This window comes from Fusarium subglutinans (genome assembly GCF_013396075.1).
Source record: "Fusarium subglutinans strain NRRL 66333 chromosome Unknown NRRL66333_c0000031, whole genome shotgun sequence".
In the NCBI taxonomy this organism is placed as follows: domain Eukaryota; kingdom Fungi; phylum Ascomycota; class Sordariomycetes; order Hypocreales; family Nectriaceae; genus Fusarium; species Fusarium subglutinans.
Genome location: NW_023502094.1, coordinates 101,945 through 115,878, shown reverse-complemented (window position 1 = coordinate 115,878; position 13,934 = coordinate 101,945). Strand labels below are relative to the sequence as shown.

Below are 13,934 nucleotides of genomic sequence, written 5' to 3'. Positions count from 1 at the left end.
AAGAGAGAAATGAAATGAAACGAAACGAAATGAGATAATCGAAGAGTTTGTTTTGGAGAATCAAAGCCAACAATGCCAAGGGTGGGTGAATGATTCATGCACCTTGTGAGGCTGCTGTTGCTTGATGATACCAGCACTGGCAGCAACTGTCAGTACATGCGATACCAAGACAAGCTCCCCTTTCTACCTAGTCCACTATTTCAAACAACATCAAAAGAGAGTAAATTATTGGTGCCTACCTGATATCCAGGCAGTTGACGTAGGCTTCCAGTGCTCTGTGAACCAGGTTGATAGATATCAAAGGCGTTTCTGTAGTTGAAGTCAAAGTGAGCCTCCAGGCAGGATGATTGGACCAGCAAACAAAATATGAACGATATCAAAATTGAATCTATCTTTCAGGTATATATCTACCTTAGCACCTACCTACCCATACAAGTGCATACATATCTTTGACTTGAAAATGGTTCGCTCTGTGGCTGGCTGCCTTGCAGCAAATCGCAGGCAGGGGGCCAACTGCTGGTGGCCGTTTGCGAGTCGGGCGGCCCTCAAAAGACGGCCTCATGCAGACGGCCAACCACAGCAGACGCGTCAAATTGATTAGGCCGCAAGAGATAGAATGTAATGTAACCGGGAGGCCTTAGAAGTTTATGCATACCTACCTAGTTACGTGCAAGTGATGTGATCAGGGACATGGGAGAAGTGCACATTTCTTCTAAATAATCCCATTGTTCTCTCATCTCTTTTCAAGTCAGGAGTAACTAGCAACAGGATCACCCAAGACATCCATCCGAGGCGTAACCCCCAATCCCGGCTCCTTTGGTGCATGAACCCTCCCGTTCCTAACCTCAAAGTTCCCGTCCGCTGTCTTCACGGTAACCATATCTCTACACTCCAATATACACCTGAGATTCCTCTCCGGAATAGTTTGCCCAAGATGGACGATTGCGGCAAAAGCAATATCCGACCCGGTGGTCTCCTGACAACTCATGGTGTAGCCTGCCGCAAGAGCAATGTCCCTATGTCGTCGGCTTTTGGTCAAACCGCCGTTCTTGGAAATCTTGATCCCAAAGCCTTCGGCCGCGTCATCTGCTATCATCTGGATTATCGATGCGTCTGTGGTGGCGAGCTCGTCGAAGTGAATAGGCACGTTGCTTCTTCGACGAAGAGAGACGATTTCACGCCATGTGGCACATGGAGCTTCGAGTACAAAGTCTAAGCCCGGCGGGAGGAGCCTTAACATCCGAAGGGCGTTTTCAACTGTCATTCCACCGTTGGCATCTACCAGGAAGAACTCCCCGGGCTGCTTATCAGCGAGCGAGGCAGTTATTCGCCGAGCATCTTCAGCGGGATCTCCGCCGATCTTGACCGAGTGTCCGATGTATCCCCGTGCTCTATGCTCTGCAACACGCTTTCGCATATCCTCGGGTTCGTCCATGTAGATTGACGAGATGATAGGCAGACCAACATCAGTGCGGCCACCAAGCAATTCGCAAACAGGCATTCCCACTGACTTGCCGAAAATGTCCCAGCAGGCAATGTCGATAGGAGTTTTGGCGTGCTCGTGGCCGATCAGAGCAGAGTCCATGGCTTCGTTGATTCGATCAACTCGCCTTGGATCCAAGCCGATCAGACAGGGAGCGATCTCAGCGATACCTGCTCTCACGCCAAGAGCATGAGAGGCGATATAAGTTGACCCGAAAGGGGTGCTCTCGCCCCATCCTTCGATGCCAGTACTTGTGGTGATTCGGACAATGGTTGCGTCAAAACTCCTATACTCTCGGCCACCCGACAGGTAGTAAACACCCCCTGAGTAAGGGAGGTCGACTTTGAAGACGTCTATCTTTGCTATCTTGAGCTCAGACATCTTATCTTGTTGGGCAAAGAGTGGAGAGAACCTTGTAGGACTGTTGGAAGAGAGCATGTGAAGAATAATTGAACGAAGAAGCTAGAACATGGTATCACACTTCTTATACACGCTGGCCTTATACCGATGCAACTCTGAAAACCCGGGCCTACTTCAGATTCCCCTGCACCCCAAGCATGAAGCTTCGACGCCACGAATCCAGAGGATGCCGATCTATCAACGGCTTCTCCTCATTTGGATAGGAATATTCTTCAAACTTTCCTTTTTCGGTCTGCGAGATTACGGAGTTCTAAAGGAGATATCATCTGAATATCAAAAAGGGAAACGGGAGACTTACTGGTACATTCTTCGGTGGTATCCGCGGGTTCCTGTCCCGAGATAATGCAAGGTTGGACGACGGTGTAAGTCAGCTGCTTCAGGTGGTGAGGTACTGTTCAACAGTAAAAGTAGGTAGTGACGAATCATGTTGCTAAATCAAGTTTATTGCTTCCGCTGCTCATTCCAAGTTCAAGCCTTCAAAGAAATCTGACATGTTTGTTCACATCCGTTTTCCCATTGAATCGATTCCTCCAGACATTCATCATGTTCGGGTGTGGCAGCCGAGTTCTGAGTATGTGGTATGTATCCACGCCATCCGTGAATCTTCCAAGAATATCAAATTTAGCGCAACTTCTAATCAATGATATACTCGCTGCAGGATAAGATACTCTTTTCAATTTTGGACATTTGGCCAACCTCGTGATAGTTGCAATCTTCCTTCAGATGTGGGTAGCCTACGGTTGAGGAACCCGACGTTAGGCAAGACCGAACACTCCTCCAAGTCTTGGTGACCAAAACAAGAAAAGATTTGAGGAAAATGATTCAGATACAGTGATGTATTGATCTACTCCTGATAGCATACCATACCATACCATACCATACCAAGATTGATTATAAAGGAAGTTACCCCGCGTGGATCTGTCAGCAACAAGACACCTCATCACGATAACCGCAGTATAAGTACAATGGTCTCCCGCTCCGAGATCAGGGCACGACAGCAGTAGGTACTCATCTCTGATACATTATCTTACTCGAAATCACTCTCTTCATAGCCAGAAATGTCTCAACCAACTCAAGGTCAACGTCAAGCCTGGCGTCGAACAGACGATTATGCAAAGGGCACCCCTAAGGTGAAACTCGTCACAGAAGACCTGCCTCTTCCTCTTCATCCGACAGCCCTTCTCATAAAAGTGCACGCAGTTGCTCTCAACTATCGCGATGCCAACATAGCCAATGGCGGTAACCCCTGGCCCGTTACTCTCAATGGTATTCCTGGCAATGATGCCGCCGGCGAGATTATTTCAGTCGGGAATAGAGTCTCGCTCGTCAAAATTGGCGATCGTGTTGCTCCGATCACGGACTCAGAATTTGTGAATGCTCGCTCGACGGGAAGGTCTTGGCTAGCAGCCAATGAGGATGGCATCTTGGCCACTTATATTGTCTTTGATGAGAAGTTGGTGACGAAATTACCTGAGCATCTTGATTGGATTCAGGCTTCGATCATTCCTTGTGCTGGAACAACCGCCTGGTCTGCCCTGAAGGGAGCTACTATCGGGCAAACGGTTTTGATCCAAGGCAAGTCCCTTCACAGAATTTTGATGATAAGACAATGGCACCTAGGTAATTAACAAATCTCAGGCACTGGTGGCGTTTCCACTTTTGCTCTCAAGCTGGCTCGCGCTTCTGGTCTCCGAGTCATACTGACTTCCTCAAGTGATGAGAAGTTGGAACAGATGAAGAAGCAATTCGGAAAGCCAGATATCCAAACTGTCAACTACAAGACCCACCCAGAATGGCACAAGGAAGTTCTTCGTCTAACAAATGGTGTCGGCGCTGATCTCGTCGTCGAGAACGGTGGCAGCACTTCTCTCGTTCGGTCCATGGAGTGCACTCGACGTGGAGGCATTGTCAGCCAAGTTGGTTATCTGGGCGGCTCTAATCTCGAACATTTAAAGGAGTTTGTTTCCACTATCATTGATCGACGGCTGAACGTTCGCGGTATCAATGCGGGATCTAAGGATGATCAGGATGAGCTTATGGCTGCCATCTCTGCGACACAGATGACTTTCGAGGATATTCTTGACTCAGCTTGGTCTTTCGATAAAGCTGACGAGGCAATCGAGTATGTTTGGCAAGGCAAGCAGGTGGGAAAGGTTGTCATTAAACTTGATGACTAGAAAATGATTAGCTGTAGTTCATTAAAGACAAATGTCAAGTATTATTGGGGAGTTGATAAAACCTAAGTACCGAGGTAGCCATTGCAAGGAAGAAGCATTATTTGCGTGTTAGTAATCAGTTATACATGGAAAATTACTCAGGTAAAATGGGCATGATGGGTATTAGGAATCGATTTATATTCAGATAGGTGCCATAGTCGGACAATCTGTTAGCTGATCAAAAGGACAAATATAAAACGCTAACCACCCCTTTCTATTTTTCACACTTTACTTACCGTTCCAAACCAAGCTTGACCAAATCAGCACTTTTCGAACCAACCGGTTCCAAGTCTAGCCATCCTCTTCTTCTTGGCTGCAATGAGAAACAATGCACCCAACAACATAGCTGTACCAGCAAACGCCTGTGCACCTTTGAAGCCATGCTCTGCATCAATAATCGCACCTGCAGCAGGTGGTCCCGCGAGGGAAGCAAAACTAGCAATCGTGAAGGCCATTCCCATCCTAACACCAATCTTGTTCAAATCCTCAGTCAGCAGAGATATACCAGTCGGAAAGAGACTCTGAATCGCGGCGGCGAGGATACCATAGAAGACGGACCATACGTACAGACCTGGTTTGTCGCTAACCCCCAGCCAGCAAAAGAGTATCACTCCAGCAAAGAAAGAGTGCGGTGCGAAGACATTGATGGCGCCGACGTGATCGGCGGTCCAATTTGCGAGCAGTCGACCAAAAACGCCAACACCGTTCAAAATCATCAAAAGATCCAGAGATTGATTGAAGGTGAAGGGCGGGTCGATAGCGGTACGTGAGAAAGCTGCCATGAAATAGTAAGCTAGATATACCCCTAGGCAAGTAAAAAACGAGGCTGTGACGTACAGCACGTACTCAATATCCTTGAAGGCAGAATAGTCTACCAGGGCGCCAGACCGACGTGGTCGAAGCCGAGGCTTAACAAGAACCAGGGCGATAAGTAGAAGGAAAAGCTGCACGAAACCCACAATGCGCAGAGTCCAGCTAAAACCTACCTTTGGAAGCAGAGCTCGAACCAGGAGGGGAAACAAGACACCCCCTGTTGCACTCCCACATGCTGCGACTCCCATGGCCAAAGCCCGTTTTCTAGCAAAGAACGTCGATAGTACTGCCAGCACGGGGCAGAACAGACAGCTATGCCCCAGACCAACGAGAACACCTTGAACACCAAAGTAGTGCCAATAGTCGGTGCTGAACGAAGTAGCCATGATACCTGTGACCTGCAAGACAATGCCACAGGCAAACACCCAGCGGAAATATCCAGCGTCGACAAGGCGGCCTGTCAAGGTACCGACAAAGAATAAAAGAAAAACACTGACAGAACCTACCCACGAGATCTTGCTAGCTGGGAGATCCAGATGCTCAGCATAATAGGCCTGGAAAATGCCAAACGAGTTTACCCAGCCCCAGGTGTTCACATATACCAAGTGGGTGGACAAAACCACACACCACGCTCTCCATCCACCATCAGGGGGTGGTGCTGGAGCTCGAGCGCCATCTGAAGAGGGTGGGCTGAGCACCTCCTCGAACAGGCTCTGCCCGAACTCGGATACTGATTGATTCGCGCGGTCAGATTGTCTCTCGGTGTTTCCTAAGAAGGGAGTATATGCCTGTCCAACAGCACTCAGGGAGTGCAGCTGGAAGCCTTGATCTGCCCGTGCCATATTGATAGTGGAAGAGTTGATTGATGTATGATAAAGGATAGTCTATTTGCAATCAGCTCAAGGCGCCGACGGAACACTGGAGGAAGATAGGGACGAGAGTAGTGACTGGATGATACGCAGAGTTATATACTCATTGCTCAACAGTGTTCATCATTGCTCCTCTTGTGTCCTTCAGACCCTTCAGAGGATTGTTCGTCGGGTCATCCACAAGTTCACCGCTTGGGCACAGAACCGTTATACTCGAACATCATCTTTTAAGTCCAGCTCGAACAGAGCCATTGTCACACAGACACCCAACGACTCCAGACTGCAACAAGATATGAAAGAACAATACTCCTCTGAACATCGCCATCGACGCACGCTATCCTGGTTCGCATCTTGAACTCAATACATTGAGAAATCATACCTACAATACTCGATACCCAAATATTCAGCGTTTTTACGCAACAAACCCTGCCAACCCTGTCCTGTCTCACGGATATTTACGTCCCAGCCCAGTGCAAATGCATACCGTCCGCGAGCTCGACTCCAAAAAGATGCCCTTTCAACCGGCTTTATGTGTTCGAATTTAGTCTCTGAAACAACTGGTTCATCCATGTCCCACTTGGTTTAGTCCTTCCTATCCACTTCCAACTTTACATGAGAATCTGTCCATGGTGTTAGTGCCCCGTCAATAAACACAAATCTACTGGCAGACTTACACAGTCACTGTCCTGTTTTCCTTGTGGGATACCCATATCTTCAAATGTTGCAGGTCCCTGTTTGCCTGCTCCCTTTGGTGGCATTGTTGCAGCGCTGGGAGCTGGGCTCGGCCTGTTATCGGGCCGCTGAAATTGTGAGGGAGGTGCACTTCCAGTTCTTGAAGGACCAGCTGGGCCCCCTTGAAATCCTCCTTGAGGTCCGCCATAAGGTCCCGGAGACGGCCTGCCGCCCAGGCCAGCACCCCCAGACACCATTGGCGGCTGAGCACTTGACGTTCGTGGAGGTCGGTTCGCCTGAGGTGGTAATTGTTGCTGCTGTTGCTGCTGATTCTGGGGAAGAGAGCTCCCACGCTCGGGGCGCCCACTAGCTCCAGGTACGCGCGAGAAGCGTTCATAGTTTTGGGACTGCGGGTTTTGCAAACCCGGCGAGTATTGGCCACCAGTGGGTGTCTTTTGTATTCCACCGTATGGTGCTCCGTTATCTTCTGGATAGGGAGAAGGACGTCCTCCGGGTCCTTGCTGGCCTTCCCATCCAGTAGATGCAGCCCTGTTGCGGGGGTCGGGTCGGCCGGGACCTCCGGGGCCTCCAGGGTGAAGATTGCCCATCGACTGAGATTGCGGCATAGGACGAGGACCACCTGATTGTGGCTTGATGCCAAAAGCACTTGATGGGCGATCTGAAGGGGGTCCTGAAGGGGGTCCCATACGTCCGCCTTGATTAAAACGAGGAGAAGTAGGACCTTGGGTATCGTCCTCGGGGTAAGGTGCGGTGGACTTGGAACGAACTGTTAGGGGTGGTGGCCGGTCATCTTCGGGGTAGGGAGCTGCCGACTGGGGTCGGACTGGGCCTTGGTTGGCATCCAATCTAACATTGAAGGCAGGAGGTCTGTCCGTTGCCGCAGGGAGTACAAAAGAAGCCCGCGAGGGGTCTGGGAAGTTAACGTGCTCCGAGACGATGGTGGGCCGTATTCCGAGAGAAGGATTGGATTGCGGATCCTGTGGCTTGGGATAACCCGGTCCGTCTAGTGAAGGTGAAGCAGGGGCACTTCCTTCACTGAGGGTAGGCATTTGCTGTGGCTGCTTGAAGCGATCAGGACGCTTGCCTCGCTGCGATCCATGTTGCGACTTGATGCGGGTCAGTGTGGTAGTTTCGTGGTCGGATTTGGACAGAGTGTTATTCTCATCCAGAGAATCGAGTCGGCCAAGGGCGTCTTGATTGCCGTGATCCGCGGCCAGTTGATACCACTTTCTAGCTTCTGACAAGCTCTTCTCAACATGGATTCCTATTTCGTTGTAGTAGCCCAAGGCAAATTCTCCTGTCGGTAGCTTAGCTGCAGCAGCCTCTTGAGCATACTTGTAAGCGAGCGACTCGTTCTTCTTGAAAACGCCCTCATAGCCAAAGAGAAACCATCGACTCACACCGAGAGCTGCCTCGGGAAGACCTTGCTTAGCTGCTAGGCCGTAGTAGTGAAGAGAGAACGACGGGTTGAAGTCACATCCGAACTGGCAGAGTTCGTATGCTTGTCCCATCTTGAGTTGGGCCTTAGCAAACCCAAGATAAGCAGACTTCTCGATATACATCTTTGTCGTCAATGGATTGTTGGGCAGCAAGCCCTCGGGGATTGTTATGTCTGGTAAGTCGCGTCCTATGAGCATACCGTAAACATAGGCACCCTGAGGGGCGTCTTCGTCGGAGCTGTCGGCCGCGGCATGTATCCGCTCCAGACCAGTCGAGTAATCTTTCGTCTCGCCATGCTGGCCTAAAAGACTCATCATGCCCATTCGGTACAACGAGGCTGAGTCCTTGAGGGAAAGACCGCGGTAGTAATGCTCCTTCGCCTTGGACATGTCATTCGACTGCTCGTACAACATGCCCATACGATACTCGGATCTTCCATGACCGAGTTCTGCGGCGCGTTTGTAGCCGATATAAGCCTCGCGCTTGTCAACACGGTTACCAAACTTGCCAAACTCGAGCCATTTTGAGCGCATGTAGAGTGCTTCAGGGTGTTCTTGTTGCGACAAGTAGGTAATAATGTTGATTGCATCGACTCGGAGTTCGTGTTCTATGCGGGGCGTAGCAGGTCGGGCCTTTTCGCCATATTCGCGTATCATGGACTCTTGGGAAATGTCGGCCCAAGTAAGGACATCGCGCGCCCATGTAATTTGCATAGAAACATTCTGTGAGTGAAGAACATGCTTGCGCGCATTCCAAAGGATCTCCTCCTTTTCCTCGTCAGTTGGGGGGATGTTATCGCCCTTTACCTTGGGAAAAGGCGAAAATGAGGGGGCGTCGAAGCTCATGGTGCTGAGACTCTCGGAGATCTTATCGGTGGACTGGTATGCTCGGATGTCGTCGCTTGAGACCTGTGTTGCCGGCTGGGGCCTGGGCGGGTCGGCTCCCCGAGGGTTGGTGTAAGTAGAGAGCGACGGTTCACGAGAGTGACGAGGACCCGGGCCTGAATCGGGTTGTGGTCGTGGTTCAACAGAAGTAGCCTCGAGCTCCATGCGCTGGAGGTCCTCTTGCATATTTTGAGGGACCTGAGGGGTTACCCTAGATACAGCAACAACAAAGAATCGTCAGCATGCCCCACCTTTTCACCGTTACAACCGCATCCGGTGCTGGCAAGCTTTATTTATATAGGATCAGGCAAGGGAAAGGAGCATGGGGATCTGGGAAATAGAAACTGGAGACCGTGCCGGAAATGGGATTAAGGGGGAAGAGCCAAGAAACATACCTTTGAGGGGAGGGAGCAACGACTTCCGGCATATAATAATCATCGAAGCCGCCGGGGACAAATGTCGCGCCTAACTGTGGGGGAGCCATCTCGGTTCGCTGGCCGTCTATCGCGAAAAGGACGTAAGATGTCAGCAAGAGGGTCGGGGGGGGTAAGACGAATAAAGAAGGGGGCCCTTGTTCTCGTTCACAGCGAACGAATGTAAGAGCTGACGGGGCGCGGTCACCGATGACTGCAGAAGCAGCGGCGTAACCCCTCTTTGCCTCGAACCAGCAAACAGCAGGCTGTTTATACTGCGCGTGCGTTAGGCACTGGCTTGGTCAGTTCGCTGGCTTGAGTGCTTGCTTGCTTGATCGACTGATCACTGGTGGTAGCAGGTCCAGCTCCAATACAAGGTTTCCAGAGCTAATTTGAGGTAGGGAGCTGGTTCAAATAATCCAGGTTCAAGAATCAAGTAGAATGCGATACCCTGAAGCGAAGCCCAACGATGGAGGGGATCCAAAAGTAACGATAATGCAGCGGGGATGCTGTAAAGAGGCCCGGCCCAATCCCCTTCAGGGGCTGGTGATCAAGTGCAAGGGTCCTGTTACAGGGAATATCCAACGCCAAATCGTTCGTGGGGCCAACTGAGGCTGAAGATGGATTTCGGTTCTTGTGAATGAGCGAAGGACACAACTGCCGTGTAGTTTGAGATTGTACGGAGAGATTCTCAGTTTGATATTGCGCAATTCAGATGCCGGTGCTTGAATATTGCGTTGAGATTTGCCATTTTCATCAACAGGACATGTTTTTCGGAGGGAGATGGACTCTCGCTATCAAATGTCCAGGCATAATTGCACCCTGACACGGTGCTTGTCTGAGACCCATAGTGGCTTGGCGGCCATTGCCAGGCAGTGCACTGGGCGGCAGCTGTAAATAGCACTCTAGCCTCGAGTGATCAGCGCTGGAGGTCTCAGGAACGGAACGTTGGCTTGCGTAGGTGACATGTCGTACAGCGAGCGGGCGGGTATCTCAAAGAAGTATCTTAACCGGTATCCAAGTCGCATTTCAGCATTTTTTTGAGTTCTCGGGGGGAGGGGGTGTAAACAAGGGTCCAAGGCCAAGTATTGCAAAGTTGGCCATCATCAGTCATCAAGCAAGCAAGCACATCAAATAGGCAAATGGGGTATTATCGCCATGATGCTTCGGCGCCGCTCCCTGCATATCAGCTCTTACGAGGGAAGTACCGTGGAGTGGGAGAGAAAGAAGAGGATGACGGGAGCATGATGACTGCTTACATGATGATGAATTGCCAGCAGCGGCTGGGTTGTTAGCTTTCTTGCCAAGCTGTGCATATTGCTGATAGCTGGCCATGGCAGTCGGAAGCACGAATGACGAAACAGGTTGCGGCTGAGTAGAATATGAAGTCGAGGAACAAGGAGGGAATATGGAAAGTATCAGGATCGACTAGACCGTGGCGAGCAGAGGGCCTGATGCCTTCGTTATGTATTCGCCCGTCTGGTGTTTCTAGATCTGTGACACCACTATCACTAGCCAGCATATGCAACCCTGGCTTAGGCTGTGGGCGGGTTGGGACTTGCGACTTGAGAAAATGGCGGGCGCGGGCGTGGGAGCTGTTCAAATGGCGGGGCACACCCAAATGGATGGGCATGTGAGACAGCGAGAAGTGCGTGGGGAAAAGCGAGCTGGAGGCTGGTACGTCGTGCTGGCTGTATGCAATGCGATGCGATGCGCGGCGATGGATTTGATGCTGGAAATAATGTTGGTAGTAGCTGGGCCGTACTGTTCTAGGCCAAAGTACCTAAGGTAGGTAGGTATTCGAGTGCGGAAACTAATGGATGGGATGTGATGCAATGTGCTTCTGGATCGCAGCAGGGATCTTGTTCCAGTTCCTGTTCCTTCGACAAAGCTTCGCGTTTCGAGTTGTAAACCAGGAGATTAAACAACCGCTACCGATCGATCAGATCAACGTGAGAGTTGGCGAATGGAGGGGTATCTTCAGGTTTTGAGATTTGGTGGTCATACTGGAGCAGAAACGAAACTGGCACAGAGGAGGAAAAGAACAGGATGATGGTAGGGTATATGAAAGAGGGTTGGCGAAAGAAATAATAAGGTAGTACCTAGGTACTAAGGTAGGCACCGTACCTACTGTACACGTCCAAGGTCTTCGACGTCAGATGCCTCTTGCAACAACCTGGGCGTTCTACTCTTTGGTACCTTACCTTACCTGCTTACCTAGGTACTGTACTGCATCTCTTGCCTACCATGCGATGTGAGAGAACTTACACCGGAAACCAAGACGGGTGCCACGAAACGGCAACTCCCTGCCCTATCAAGTTCGACAGCATTAGACGGCCTTGGGAGAGGAAAGGAAACTCAGGACCTTGATCCTAAATGACAAAAATATTTAGGTAAATTAGGATCAGTTTAGTATATCCTTTGCTGGGTTTAATTTTGATACCTGATATCCCGGTCTGATAATTTTCTTTGCCACCCGAGGGACGGCATTCTTGGCTGAACATCACATCTTAATTGTACCTACCTAGGTATCAAACAACCTACCTACCTAGGTAAGTGCACAAACGCCACAAGGCAGATACAGCGCCCGTCACAAACGCGGGACCTTGCAGTTGAAGCTGATTAGTCTAGGCACGGTGGTTTCAACCTTGGCATCTCCGTCTGCTTCTCGAATTTGAGATGGAGGACAGCCACAGGCAGACTTGGTGAGGGGCAATTCAATAGCTTCGAGCGGCTGATTTCCGTGGATGCCTTGCCTTGGCTTCGTCCTTGGACAGTTCAAGGTCTTCTAAGCGGTGTTTGGCCGGGTTCTTCATTTCCGACCACGCAATCCCTCGAAGGTTTCCAAATACGCCGGTTTATTTTAACGACTTCGTTGTATCCAATGGCTGTATATGCATGTTTATATGATACATTTACTCAGCCACGGCCACAGCCCAGTTGCTATTTTGAGATCATCTGTTTACAATCTGGAATATAATCTTGGTATAAGGTATGATGTAAGAACGGGATAATAAAGTGAGTTTTTCGTTATGGCTTGATAGCCTTTGGGGATCAATATTTTACAGTCGGTAGGTATTGAGTCAATGTCGTAGTCGTACGTCGGAGTATATGTAAAATCTCCCTGAGCACAAGCACAAATGAATTGACCACTCCACCAGAAGCCACGTGATGCAAGTAACAACAAATTGTGAATCAATTGTAATGTATCATCGACCGTTACTCCGCCATCACAGGCGAACCATGCTTCTGAGTTCGCATGTTGATAAAGCATGTCTGAAAAGCCAGTGTCATCAGCAACGCCGAAATAAGGTAGCCATGCTCTTTGCTGGAGGTGTTGAACTCTGATCAGTCACATTGATGTCAATATCAGAAATGGTGGTAAGTGAAAACGATTAATAAAGATGAACTTCAGAGCAGGCATAGAATCCAAGGCTTCTATAAAAATAAAAATAAATTACCATGCCGAGCCTCTCTGAAGTTCAGCTTCCTGTGCATACTTTATATGTACCAGGCAACTACCTAGGTACCTACCTTAGTTGCGATCCATGACGGTAGGTAATGCCGGCGGGTCGGAATATCCTTCACCCGTTGATCCCTTCCACAAAGCGACCTCGCAGCAACCACAGGCATGAGCCGTGGCCTCGCGTCACTGGATGCAGCCTGGTGAAGCTTCGAATTGGATCCAACCTAATATCATCATCAACACTACCAACCACAAACAACACTGCGAATTTTGCTCCTCTCACAGGGCCATCACATAAATCCAATCTGCGAAAAGCATCAGCTACCTCTCATTAAATCGTCGACAACTCCATCGCCCACCATGGCCGAACGCAATCTTGCCCAGATTATCTCCCAGCTCAAGCACTCCCCCTCTATGAGCTATACTGATGCCAACACCCTCCTCTCAAAGGCTAAACTCGCTCTCCTCAAGCTCAACGCCCTTACACCCGCTCCCTCAACCCCGACGCATCTTCTGCCTCTCGCCCGCGAGACCTACGAACAGGGTGCCTTATTTGCCATCCGCGCCCGCAACCCCGAAGCTTTCACCCGCTACGTCCAGCAGCTTCAGCCCTTTTACGAGCTTCCCGCCGCTGTTCTCCCCCCCAACTTGGCCGAGCGCAACAAGGTTACTGGTCTGAGTTTGCTTCTACTCTTGACGCAAGGTCGATATGCTGAGTTCCACACTGAGCTTGAGAGCTTGGAGAACCGAGAGGGTGGTGGCGGTGACGTTGAGAGTGACCGATACCTTGGCTACCCTATTCGTCTAGAGAGATGGCTGATGGAAGGATCCTATGACCGGGTATGGAAGGCCATGAAGAGTAGCGAGGTGCCCTGCGATGAGTATAGCGTATTCTCAGAAGTAAGTTTGCAGATTCATTCCAATTTTACCCAAATAGTCAATACTAACTCGGCTGTAGATCCTCAAGAACCAGATCCGTTCCGAGATTGCTTCCAGCAGCGAGCGCGCATACCCCAGCCTTCCGATCAGCTCCACAAAGTCCCTTCTCTTCTTGGACTCAGAGGGCGATGTTATCTCTTTCGCTCACCACCGTGGCTGGATCGTTCGTGACGGTAACATCTACTTTCCTGATACTGCTGAAGGCGAAGATGGCGACCAAAACAAGGAGATGAGCCAGATGGTGATAGAAAACGCCCTGGGCTATGCACGTGAGCTTGAGACGATCGTGTAACGGAGT

General features: G+C 50.1%; 5 protein-coding genes across 5 annotated transcripts; 2 read left to right on the top strand and 3 right to left on the bottom strand.

The window, feature by feature from the left end:
* Positions 1-748: 748 nt before the first annotated feature.
* On the bottom strand, positions 749-1,921 carry FSUBG_3649 (L-alanine-DL-glutamate epimerase s of enolase superfamily; the record flags this gene model as incomplete). Its single annotated transcript, XM_036681552.1, has 1 exon — positions 749-1,921. One exon carries the CDS (start codon positions 1,919-1,921, stop codon positions 749-751), a length of 1,173 nt encoding a protein of 390 aa, XP_036540764.1.
* A 1,040-nt stretch (positions 1,922-2,961) lies between these two features.
* FSUBG_3648 (alcohol dehydrogenase) lies at positions 2,962-4,080 on the top strand (the record flags this gene model as incomplete). Its single annotated transcript, XM_036681551.1, has 2 exons — positions 2,962-3,482; positions 3,618-4,080. 2 exons carry the CDS (start codon positions 2,962-2,964, stop codon positions 4,078-4,080), a joined length of 984 nt encoding a protein of 327 aa, XP_036540763.1.
* Positions 4,081-4,379: 299 nt separating this feature from the next.
* Positions 4,380-5,774, bottom strand: FSUBG_3647 (monocarboxylate transporter 4; the record flags this gene model as incomplete). Its single annotated transcript, XM_036681550.1, has 1 exon — positions 4,380-5,774. The coding sequence occupies one exon, from the start codon at positions 5,772-5,774 to the stop codon at positions 4,380-4,382; it is 1,395 nt and encodes a 464-aa protein (XP_036540762.1).
* A 635-nt stretch (positions 5,775-6,409) lies between these two features.
* FSUBG_3646 (SKT5-like protein) lies at positions 6,410-9,302 on the bottom strand (the record flags this gene model as incomplete). The annotated part of the gene is made up of 3 exons (XM_036681549.1): positions 6,410-6,421; positions 6,476-9,029; positions 9,214-9,302. The coding sequence occupies 3 exons, from the start codon at positions 9,300-9,302 to the stop codon at positions 6,410-6,412; spliced, it is 2,655 nt and encodes an 884-aa protein (XP_036540761.1).
* A 3,755-nt stretch (positions 9,303-13,057) lies between these two features.
* On the top strand, positions 13,058-13,928 carry FSUBG_3645 (26S proteasome regulatory subunit N12; the record flags this gene model as incomplete). The annotated part of the gene is made up of 2 exons (XM_036681548.1): positions 13,058-13,597; positions 13,656-13,928. 2 exons carry the CDS (start codon positions 13,058-13,060, stop codon positions 13,926-13,928), a joined length of 813 nt encoding a protein of 270 aa, XP_036540760.1.
* Positions 13,929-13,934: the final 6 nt, after the last annotated feature.